The sequence below is a fragment of the Papio anubis genome, chromosome 9 (assembly GCF_008728515.1).
Source record: "Papio anubis isolate 15944 chromosome 9, Panubis1.0, whole genome shotgun sequence".
NCBI classification, from domain to species: Eukaryota; Metazoa; Chordata; class Mammalia; order Primates; family Cercopithecidae; genus Papio; species Papio anubis.
In genome coordinates this window covers 91,110,317-91,122,631 of record NC_044984.1, presented here as the reverse complement: position 1 = coordinate 91,122,631, position 12,315 = coordinate 91,110,317, and the positions used below count along the sequence as shown (strand labels likewise).

Below are 12,315 nucleotides of genomic sequence, written 5' to 3'. Positions count from 1 at the left end.
CTGAATTGATTTCCCCTTTGGGAAACACATAAGTGGGATTCTCCTGTTTAAAGAGAATGACAGTCTCAAAGTCTTAAATGTAACTCCTCTTCCAAATTTCAGTTTGAATGGGGTTTAATGTATGGAATTTCATTATAAATGAAAAAAACAAGGAGAGAAATATTTTTCATCTAACTTGATCATTTCTTTTCTCATTCAGTGACTATATTTTTTCATTTATAGAATTTCTATTTGGCTGTTTTCCAAATTCATTTTATGTTGTCTCATTGTTGCTTTGTAGATTCTCTTCTATCCTTCCTATCTTTGAACAGTTTATTTCTTGGGCTGTGAAGTCTGCCATTTATTGTGTCTGCTAACTCTCTGTTATGACTGTTTCTTCATCTGATTTGTAATATTTGACTCGGTGCTATCTTTGGTGGGAGTTATTTTCCATGGAAGTCTTGCATTTCCTGGGTTAACCTCTATAAGACTGTTCAGGGTTTGCCTCTGCTCCAGCTCTATGATGTCAGGACCATTTTAAACTAATTTTTCAGGGTTTCTGCATTTCATGGATGATGCCAATTTGGACCCCACCATTTCTAATGGCATCAGCCTGGGGAACTGATTTATCTTGGGTGACTTTTTGCATCTGTGTTCCTGGCAGGCAGCTAGTCTCCTGGTTAGCCCCCAGAGACTATTCTGTATTCCCAAAGTAGAGGATAACTTTATTCTGTATTAGAGAAAAAGAGAAGACTGGACTGGCCTCCCAGTCTACTGTGTGCCAATCATATCAGAACATCACATTTGCTCTCTGTACTGGGTCTTTTTCATTATCATCTCTCTCATCTCAAGACAATTTGTCTTCACCCTACTTCTACCAATTGCAGTTACCATCTTTCTCTACTCTCCTTCATAGTAAAACTCTTCTAAAGAATCATCTTTATCTGTGGGCTCCAATTTATCTCTTCCCACTCTCTCATAAATCACTCTAAACATAATCTTTCCCAAGCATCTTCTAAAGTTACTCCTGTGAAGGTCACCATTGGCCTCCATGCTAAATCCAGGGGTCCAAATCTCTATCCTTACCTTACTCAATCTATTAGAAGCTTGTGGCACAGTTGGTCACTCCATTCTCCTCGATCACTTTCTTCACTTGGCTTTCAGGATTCCATGATCTCTTGGTTTTCTTCTATCTTACTGGTCACTTCTTCTCAGTCCCCTTTCCTGGTTCCTCATTTTCTCCCCAGTCTCATAAAGTTGGAATACAAAACTCAGGACTTGGTCCTTGGTCCTTTTCTCTCTTCCATCCATTTATACTCCCTAATGGAACTCATCCAGTATTAAAATGCTGTCTTTATTTTTTTTTTTTAGTTGTTATACTGTACTTTTAAATTTGTATCATTCTTATCACTGTATTTTTTATTGATGCTTAATAGACATATACATTTCCAGGGTACATAAAATATTTTGATACATTACATAATGTGTAATAATTAAATAGTGGTGATTGGTATATCCATCACCTTACACATTTATCTTCTCTTTGTGCTGGGAACATTTGAATAACACTGCCTATATTCTAAAGACCCTCAGAATACTTGACATCTTCAATTGTACATCTAAGGGACATCTCAAACTACATGCATTCAAATTTTAACCTCTGATGTTTCTGCTAAATAAGCTGCACCCCCACAATATTCCCATTTCAGTTAACGACCACTTCTTTTTTGACTCCTCTCTTTTTCTCACAACTTATATTCAGTATCTGTAAAATCGAATGGCTCTACCTTCAAAATTTACTCAGAATCCGAGTACTTCTCATTACCTCCAGTGCTATCACACTGGTAAGAACCACCACTATATTTCTGTTATTATAATAGCCTCCTTAATTCATCTCCTTGCTTTCACACCCTTTTCCTCTTATAATCAATTCTCATACTAGTAGCAAGAGCCATCCCTTTACAATGAAAATCAGATCATGTCCCTCCTCTGCTCAAAACTCTACAATGACTCCCCACCTCACTCAAGGTCAGCCTTTACCCTGGCCAAAAGGTCCTATGTAATGTTCTTGTCCACCAGTTACCTCTCTGCAGATCTCCCTTGCAACTCTGCCCCTCACTCACTCCACCCTAGCCACAAGAGATCTTGAGCTGTCCCTCAAACGTGTATCAGGCATGTTTCCATGGCCTGTAACACTTTCTCTATAGATATATTTGCATGGATAATTTTCTCATTTAAGTACTTTGTTCAGATATCACCTCATCAGTGAAGCCTGCCCTGACCACCCAAAATGTGGTTCAGATGTCACGACTGATCCCACATACACACACGTCAAGAGGGTATGAAAGAGGGTACTGCTCACATAATGAGCCTTCCAAGAAGATCAGAGCAGGTTCCCAAACAGGTGGGAAAATGTATGGAGAGAGCAAGGAAAAGAGACTGGCTCGGAGTTTTATGGTGGTTGGTGGGTGGCACTGGGGTAAGAGTTCCTGCACACAGGCCAGGACTTACATGGCTTGAACTTTCCACTAACATCAAAGGAGGAAAGAGATGGGCTTTCTTATCTGCTTGCTCAGGTCGGGGGCAGAAAGAGAAGGGTAGTGGTCGGGCTTGAAAGCTGGCAGCCATCGAACATCAAAATGGAGTCACACTCTTTATTACAACCACACAATTTTAAAATGGTAACTCCTCCCCCTCCAATCTCTACTCCTTATATTCCCCACAGCACTTATCATTTTTGTCCACACTCTGTAATTTACCTGCGTTTATAGTTTATTGTCAGCATGTTTATTATCTATTAGAATATAGGGCAAGATTTTGGAAAGTATTGTCATATATTTTGTCTAGATTGTATATATGAGTATTGGGCCACTGATACCTGCCAGGAGCTTGGAACAGTGCCTAGCATATTGAAGGTGCACAAACTTATTTTTTAATGAATTAATGAATGATAAGAAATGTATGCATTATTAGATGAATCATTATTGAATGTGTCCCTCATGATAGAAGTGTTTATCACAAATGGCATGGAGAAACTCTTGAATGTAGATTTCCATATTATTAAATATGAAAAAAGCACTATAATATTATTTTTACTACTCTACCTGACTGCTTATATATCTGTGAGTATATGGATACAGAAATTGTATTCTATGCACCTTTATATCTTCACTGCCTAGATCAGAGTCTGGCAGTGACAGAGTTAACAGATACTGGTTGGCTAAATAAATAGGTCGATGAACAAACTAAATGAAAGAGCTGACACTAACAATTGCAGCACATTTAAATAATTAGCCACCTACAAGTTTCTTAAATAGTTCAGTGCAATATGATGCAGAAACTGTTACTTTTTCAAAATAGGTTTGTTTTTAATATTTTAATTCAATGTTTTAGAAAAAAACAATTTTAGGCTTTATTTGTAAAAAGGTTTAGTCTTTTTAAAAAGTAAATTAAATGTATTTTAAAAATAAAAGCATTGTTAATTTGTTCATTCTTTTTTTATATACTTTTTGTTTTGTTTTAAATTCTAGAGTACATGTGCACAACGTGTAGGTTTGTTATATATGTACATATGTGCCACGTTGGTGTGCTACACCCATTAACTCGTCATTTACATTAGGTATTTCTCCTAATGCTATCCTTCCCCCCTTCCCCCACTCCCTGGCAGGCCCCAGTGTGTGATGTTCCCCACCCTGTGTCCATGTGTTCTCATTGTTCAATTCCCACCTATGAGTGAGAACATGCCGTGTTTGGTTTTCTGTCCTTATCATAGTTTGCTCAGAATGATGGTTTCTAGTTTCATTCATGTCCCTATAAAGGACATGAACTCATCCATTTTTATGGCTGCATAGTATTCCATGGTGTATATGTGTCACATTTTCTTAATCCAGTCTATCATTGATGGACATTTGGGTTGGTTCCAAGTCTTTGCTATTGTGAATAGTGCCGCAATAAACATATGTGTGCACATGTCTTTATAGCATCATGACTTATAATCCTTTGGGTATATGCCCAGTAATGGGATGGCTGGGTCAAATGGTATTTCTAGTTCTAGATCCTTAAGGAATTGCCACACTGTCTTCCACAACGGTTGAACTAGTTTACAGTCCCACCAATAGTGTAAAAGTATTCCTATTTCTCCACATCCTCTCCAGCACCTGTTGTTTCCTGACTTTTTAATGATCGCCATTCTAACAGGTGTGAGATGGTATCTCATTGTGGTTTTGATTTGCATTTCTCTGATGGCCAGTGATGAGGAGCATTTTTTCATGTGTCTGTTGGCTGCATAAATGTCTTCTTTTGAGAAGTGTCTGTTCATATCCTTCACCCACTTTTTGATAGGGTTGTTTGATTTTTTCTTGTAAATTTGTTTAAGTTCTTTGTAGATTCTTCGTCAGATGGGTAGATTGTAAAAATTTTCTCCCATTCTGTAGGTTGCCTGTTCACTCTGATAGTAGTTTCTTTTGCTGTGCAGAAGCACTTTAATTAGATCCCATTTGTCAATTTTGGCTTTTGTTGCCATTGCTTTTGGTGTTTTAGTCATGAAGTCCTTGCCCATGCCTATGGCCTGAATGATATTGCCAAGGTTTTCTTCTAGGGTTTTAATGGTTTTAGGTCTAACATTTAAGTATTTAATCCATCCTGAATTGATTTTTTGTAAGGTGTAAGGAAGGCATCCAGTGTCAGCTTTCTACATATGGCTAGCTAGTTTTCCCAGCACCATTTATTAAATAGGGAATCCTTTCCCCATTTCTTATTTTTGTCAGCTTTGTCAAAGATCAGATGGTTGTAGATGTGTGGTATTATTTCTGAGGGCTCTATTCTGTTCCATTGGTCTACATCTCTGTTTTCGTACCAGTACCATGCTGTTTTGGTTACTGCAGCCTTGTAGTACAGTTTGAAGTCAGGTGGCGTGATGCCTCCAGCTTTGTTCTTTTGGCTTAGGATTGACTTGGCAATGCGGGCTCTTTTTTGGTTCCATATGAACTTTAAAGTAGTTTTTTCCAATTCTGTGAAGAAAGTCACAGTAGCTTGATGGGGATGGCATTGAATCTATAAATTACCTTGGGCAGTATGGCTATTTTCACAATATTTATTCTTCCTATCAATGAGCATGGAATGTTCTTCCATTTGTTTGTGTCCTCTTTTATTTTGCTGAGCACTGGTTTGTAGTTCTCCTTGAAGAGATCCTTCACATCCTTGTAAGTTGGATTCCTAGGTATTTTATTCTCTTTGAAGCAATTGTGAACGGGAGTTCACTCATGATTTGGCTCTCTGTTTGTCTGTTATTGGTGTGTAAGAATGCTTGTGATTTTTGCACATTGATTTTGTATCCTAAGACTTTGCTGAAGTTGCTTATCAGCTTAAGGAGATTTTGGACTGAGACGATGGGGTTTTCTAAATATACAATCATGTCATCTGCAAACAGGGACAATTTGACTTCCTCTTTTCCTAATTAAATACCCTTTACTTCTCTCTCTTGCCTGATTGCCCTGGCCAGAACTTCCAACACTATGTTGAATAGGAGTGGTGAGAGAGGGCATCCCTGTCTTGTGAATTTGTTCATTCTATATATGAAATTAAACAACCCAGCTGTGTGCCTTCATAAATAATCGCTTTATTGAGAATTTTTTTTTTTTTTTTTTGAGACAGACTCTCGTTCTGTCACCCAGGCTGGAGTGCAATGGGGCGATCTCAGCTCACTGCAACCTCTGCCTCCTGGGCTCAAGTGATTCTCCTGCCTTAGCCACCCAAGTAGCTGGGATTACAGGTGCCGCCACAAAGCCTGGTTAATTTTCATATTTTTGGTAGAGATGGGGTTTCGTCATGTTTGCCAGCCTGGTCTCCAACTCCCGGCCTCAAGTGATCTGACCGCCTCAGTCTCCCAAAGTGCTGGGATTATAGGCATGAGCCATTGCACCCGGCCAGAACTATAATTTCAAGTGTAATCATGTATGAAAACTTCCCTGAACAATAAAAAGCAAGTAAACTATGGATACGGGAATTTCTAAAACTTACATAAAATTTAAGTCTATTTAACAAACTAGGGTGAAGAAACTCTCTTCAAAGGTATCCCTCCCCTGTGCATGGAGAGACGTACCTGTATGCTGCCCGGTGCCTCTGCAGAGCAACTGCAGCCAGCTGAAGCCTGGCCTCCACCACAATCTCCAGCTCGCCAGCGGAGCACTGAGACAGGCTCTTCTGTTCCACCTCGGACAGAAGGAAGTTTAACCTGTCCTCAGCTTCCATCAGTAACATCGACTAAGGAAAGGATACCATACATCACGTGAGTTCAGAAATAATACAAATAATGTCTCTTTCTTCTTTAGCAAATATTTTTCATGTACTGAAAAGTAACAATGAACGGAAGACCAAAAAGGAACTCGGTATCTAATCATCAGAGAAGAGAGTTCAGCAAAAAGGAAAAAGGCAACAGAAAATGAAAAGGAAAGTGAAAGCAAGCGTCAGCGTGAACAACAGTGACCTTTTCTTTTATGCACAGCTGGTGCTTATTATTCACAGTAGTTATGTTCTATAAAGTTCTCGCAAACACTGATTACTGGACACTGAGCCATTGCTCCTAGGGGAGATATGGAGAAAAGTACCTGAGAGCCTCTGGTCACAACATTTTCATTAACTGCTCAATACATAGCCTTGTTTAATGTGTGTTTATGGCTAAGGATATATAACAGTATATTTAACATATACTGTTAATTCGCTAACCTTCAACTCACAGCCAATAGTACTCACTTCTGAAGGAAGCTTATCTAACACACATAGTTTCTCCGGGTCATCACAGCCCTCTTAACTTAGAAATGCTCCACAGCACTTCAGCACTATGCTGGAGGGTCATTGTAAATATTGACAAAAATGCAAAAAGCATGATACTAAACAGACCATGAAAAGGACACTTGTTTACAGTACGAGAGTGGCAACAAAAAGTCAGAGCATCTTCTTGTTCAACTCAGCTGGGAATGTATGATTGGGCACCTCAAATTTTTCTATGCTCTGTATGTGTTCACGAATAGCCAACTAAGTGCCAAAAGTATTGATTTTCAGACTATAAATAAATTTCAGTGGATCCGTAAATTAGCAAACACAGAATCTGTGAATAATGCGGATCAACTGTATTTCAAGTTACAGTATGGTCACCTAGTTGGTAATGTGAAGATAATGAGATTTTTACAGTAGACAATCAATAGTAAATAGCAACCTGACATGGCAGAAGATAAAGGGACCAACCAATCTTTCAAGTGACAGGCCACTAAAAATGTACTTGTGCAGAGCAGTGAATATTACATAAATATTAGGGCAATTTAGCATAATGTTTAAGAACGTGGATGTGGATTTTGAATCAAAAAGATGCAGTCCTCCTGGATCTATATTTTATTAGTTGTATGATGTTAGTCAAATTGTTAGACGTCCAAGTCTCAGTTTTCTCACGGTTCAGCACAGCACAGTTCAAAACTGATTACTACCTACATCATTAAGTTATAAAAATTAAATAATCATGCAAAAGCTGTTGTTGCCATTGTCATCACTATTATTGGGAAATGATAAACAGGGCATTGAATACTCATATTTCACCAAATAATGAATCATGGTTTTTTTGGTTTTTTTTTTAAATGGAGTTTCGCTCTTGTTGCCCAGAGTGGAATGTAGTGGTGCGATCCTGGCTCACTGCAACCTCTACCTCCTGGGTTCAAGTGATTCTCCTGCCTCAGCCTCCTGAGTAGCTGGGATTACAGGCATGCACCACCACACCCGGCTAATTTTGTATTTTTAGTAGAGACGGGATTTCTCCATGTTGGTCAGGCTGGTCTTGAACTCACGACCTCAGGTCGCCTACTTCGGCCTCCCAAAGTTCTGAGATTACAGGTGTGAGCCACCATGCCCAGCCAAATCATATTTTCTGAAGCACTTTAATCAAGTTGTGAAGTCAAAGCTGGACATCCACTTTTCTCATGAGGAGTAAACTCCATCTCTGACTCTAACACATTCTTATGCAAGAAAAGGTAATTGCTCTCACAAGCGCAAGATATATACTCTGATAGCAGGCCCATCCAGGGCCTAATAGTGTATTTTTGGTAACTAACTTATTATGGTTTGAAAACAATTTCAAACTTACCTTTAGCATGCTAAGAGTGGTCTCATCTTTAAGTTTTGTAAGATTATAAAATGAACTTCCATCATCCTTTGAATATATCTCTATAAAGACACAAAATTTTGGAAGGACCAAGAATACCTATGGTTAGTTTAAATATTAATTCTAGGTTTATTTTATTTTGAGACAGGGTCTGGCTCTGTCACCCAGGCTGGAGCACAGTGTCATAATCTCAGCTCATTGCAACCTTTGCCTCCTGGGCTCAAGCCATCTTCTCATCTCAGCCTCCCGAGTAGCTGGGACTATAGGCCACCATCATGCCCGGCTAATTTTTGTATTTTTTGTAGAGATGGGGTTTCACCATGTTGGCCAGACTAGTCTTGAACTCCTGAGCTCAAGTGATCTGCCCATCTCAGCCTCCCAAAGTGCTGGGATTATAGGCATGAGCCACTGCACCCACCCTAATTCTATTAATAGTTTTTAAAACTCATCATTCACAGGCAAACTATCTATAAGTTTAATAACTTTTTTAAAAAACACAATGATAATATAGAAACACAGGAATATAGAAGCATATTCTTATATCAAATAGTCCCTAATGTCATATATTAGAAGGCTGAAGCTGATTCTTACAACAAATCAGACAATTCTGAAAGAATTCTTTAGGTATTTAGTGATGTTATTCAAGCTATTGGCTACTGATATAGTTTCTCCTCTAACATTTCAATAAGATCTCTGTGGAAGCATCAGTTCTTCTGATGTGTACATGCCCCTCAGTCTAAGAGCTGAGCGTGAGACTAGTTGGAACAGCATAATCCACAATACTCGAATATCTCTTTCAAAATCTCCATCCACGATCCAAAGTCTGCTTTTATTCTGAACTGTGGAGAAGTGAGAGAATTCAGATTACAGTCTTTGCCTGCTTCATTCAACTGGGCTTCTAGACTATGGGAGAGAAAGATGAACCACAAATCATTTTACTACAAATGACAGAAAAATATATCCACCTGAAGAAATTAAGTTTGTTAAGTGCAAAGAAGAATTCTAAAATAATATGGAACTTAATACACCTAACTTCCTCTCCTCTTTCAACACCAACCTTCCCTACCTGGCTAGTCTCCTAAATTATGAGGGTCTGAATCTAGGGGTCAGCTGAGGATGAGGGAGGACTAGGGCTCTTGGAAGGCCCAGCAGGAGGATCTGGGACTGGGCTTTCTCACCTAAGGGAGAAAGTAAGAATGAGAGAGACAATGATGGAGAGAAAACAAAAGGCTGAACATGGTAGAAAAGAAGCCTGGAATGCATGTTACCATACAAAAGACCCTAGGAAGAGTTTAACCTAGACATTTTGATGAACCTGTGTGTGATAAAATTAACACGGGTCCCACATGAGTGTTCCCCTCTAGAATAAAAAGAAGAGCTAGACAGGCCATCCATAGGCAAAGAGATATAGGAGTCCTGATGTCTTAGGAGAGGCTGGTTACCTGCCTGCCACTCTACATCTCACTGACTTCACCTTCTCCATTGCATAGCTGATGCCAACATGACAGGAACCCCAATGGGATGACCAGCAAAAATAACACTATATCCAGGATCTGTGGTTCAGACTAATCATGTTCACTTAATGCATGCTCCTCTCCTTTCTGAGCACTTGGCAAGCCATCCTTCCTGCCCTCTTTGCACTTAAATATGGTCTTATCCAATTAAATAAGAATTCCAGACTAAATTTCAGAGTTCCATTTAAGGGCTCATGTGCCACCCTATGCCTTTCTAGGCAAGGTCAGAGCAGAGTGTTTCAGATGGTGCGCCTCCAAGATAGTAGCACTTGGGTACCTGAGTGGCTTTGCAAAACACAGCCCCTTGTCAATCTGAGCAAGAACTAAATCCTTGCGGTGGTAAGCCATGATATTTAAAGACTGATTTGCTACAACAGACCAGCTTAGCCTGACTTCTACAGGGGCTCAGTAGGCAAGGAGAGGAAACTCAAATGGGAAATAGAACTGCTAGGAGGCATGACAAATTGAAACCAAAATAATAAGAACACTTAGGGAAGTGCAAGCAGAGTACCAGAAAATGCTTTCTGGAATGAAATGCTTTGTCAAAATGCAGATTCTTTCAATGTTTAGGCAGGTATCAGGCAGATGTGCTTCCAATCAAATCCCTGATCTAAAAGAATTAAGAGAAATATCTCCAATCAAAAAATCAAATTTTCTAAAATAAAATAAATAGATCTCTTATCTGCTTTTATGGAAGCCAGAAGACTAGGATTAACATCTAGAAATACTGAGGAAAGGATAGAAAATCTACATATTTAATTCTAAACAGGTAATTACATATGTAAAAAGGTAGTACTAAATAAAGTTTTGAAATAGAATGAACATGCTAAAGGAAAATGAATAAGAATCTAGAATTAAAATCAACTAAAATCAGGAGTTGGATGTGAAGTGAGGTGATGTCACCTGCTGAAGGGAAAACCATGGGAGAAAAGGGGAAACTGGAAGTTTTTCCAGGTCTTTGATTTGAGTGGAGTAGCTTGGTAAGTGAACTAGCTGCTATGTTATCTACAAATGGTAGTAGAGAATATGGGTCTAATTGTGAACTCCAGGAAGGGAAAATTAAAAGGGCACAAAACATGAAAAAATGAGAAAATATGTTCTTGGACAGGAAGACAATAAAAATACATAAATTACATTAAAATTAATATAAGCATCTTAACGAATTCCAATGAAAAAGCCTTTTGTCTTTTGTTATCGTAGTTTTCTTGTTCAGAATCAGATTGAATTACCTTGAAGTATGCAGGTAGAATATTCCTAAGAATATATAAGGAAAATAGGAAAAAGTGAAGGGTGAATAGTGATGACCTTAACAGACAAAAGTACTAATTTTTTCCAGATTGTTCTTTCAGGAATCATGAATCCAGCAATACTTCACCCCTTCTAGAACCCACAATCCATTGACACTACCAGTGTTTCACTGTTCCCTTTCCCTCTCTTTCCCCTGCCATCTCATCCCTCCTTACCCAGCTTTAGTTCCTTAGTTCATCAAACATAATCATTCTTGCAAACACCTTAAATGTCTTTACCCATCTCTCCTTTATGGCACCTACCTGGTCAGTCCTCAAGCCCCAGCAAATCCAATTCTCTGTTGACATCGGCACCCCTGAATTTTAATGTGGCTGGGAAAAAAACCATGCTAACTCTTCTCACTTTAAATTCATACAGAAATACAAAAAGGCTCTGCAAGCTGCCCAGCAGTCCTGCTCCATTTCCCTAGTCCATCTGCCCTCCTATGCTCTCAGACAACTAATTCATCCCTTCTCTTCTCTCCTTAAATCTCCAACACTTCCTCCCTGGTTCTCACTCAGTTGATGTCTTTGTTTCCTATTCCAATGAAGAAACCAAAGAAATTACCAAATAACTTGCAAACATATCTACAACACATCTATCCATCCACTAGCATGTAAACCTATACACTCTGCCCTTCAACTTGTCATTATAGGTGAATTTTATGTTGCCATGTAGGGCCAAACCCTCCACTTCAGTGCTAGTTCCATTCCCATCTTGCCTACTTAAGGGTATCAAGTTAGAAATCTCCTCACTCCACACCTTGCATCATCATTATTTTCCCTCTTTCTATTTGATGATTCCCATCAAAACAAAAACAGATTGCTACTTTTTCAGTTTTAAAAAAAAAAAAAAAAACAACCTTATTTTGTCCCTTTCAGCAGCCTCCCCATTTATCTCCATTCATTCTGATTCCCCTGCACACATTCTGTTTGATTCCACTCCAATAAGGGTTAGTTCAACAAAGTTCATCTTCTAGATTCTTCAATGACATTCTTTTTGTTAAGTCCAACCTCCATCTTCCTTGGCCTTTTGATTCAATTGATCACTCCTTCCTCCTCAAAACACCTTGTTCACTCATCCTTTCTCAGTCTCCTTTGTGGATTCTCCCTCATTTATTTGACCTCTTGTTGATGAAACCAAGCATTTCTCCTGTCTCTTCTCCATCTAAACTCATTTCCATGGAGATGACGTGTGGTCTTAGGCCTTTAAATACCATCTATAGGCTAATGATTGGGAAACATTTCTTCAGTGTGGACTCCTCTCCTGAGCTCCAGAATCACATCTCAAACTATCTACTCTTAAGTTCCATTCAGGTGCTTAAAAGGCATCCCACACTTAACCTGCCCCAGAGTGAACTTCTGATCTTCCCTTTCAAATCTTTTTGAC

At 38.9% G+C, this 12,315-nt stretch overlaps 1 protein-coding gene across 3 annotated transcripts in view; it reads right to left on the bottom strand.

Annotated features, from left to right (window-relative positions):
- CFAP54 (cilia and flagella associated protein 54) overlaps positions 1–12,315 on the bottom strand; it is a 370,431-nt gene that overhangs the window by 149,268 nt on the left and 208,848 nt on the right. For all 3 annotated transcript variants that reach the window (XM_017946132.3, XM_021922809.2, XM_021922810.2), the window contains 2 exons: positions 8,108–8,187; positions 6,080–6,240 (listed from right to left, as the gene is read on the bottom strand). In XM_017946132.3, coding sequence (XP_017801621.3) covers positions 6,080–6,240; positions 8,108–8,187 — 241 coding nt within the window. The remainder of the gene's footprint in view (positions 1–6,079; positions 6,241–8,107; positions 8,188–12,315) is intronic.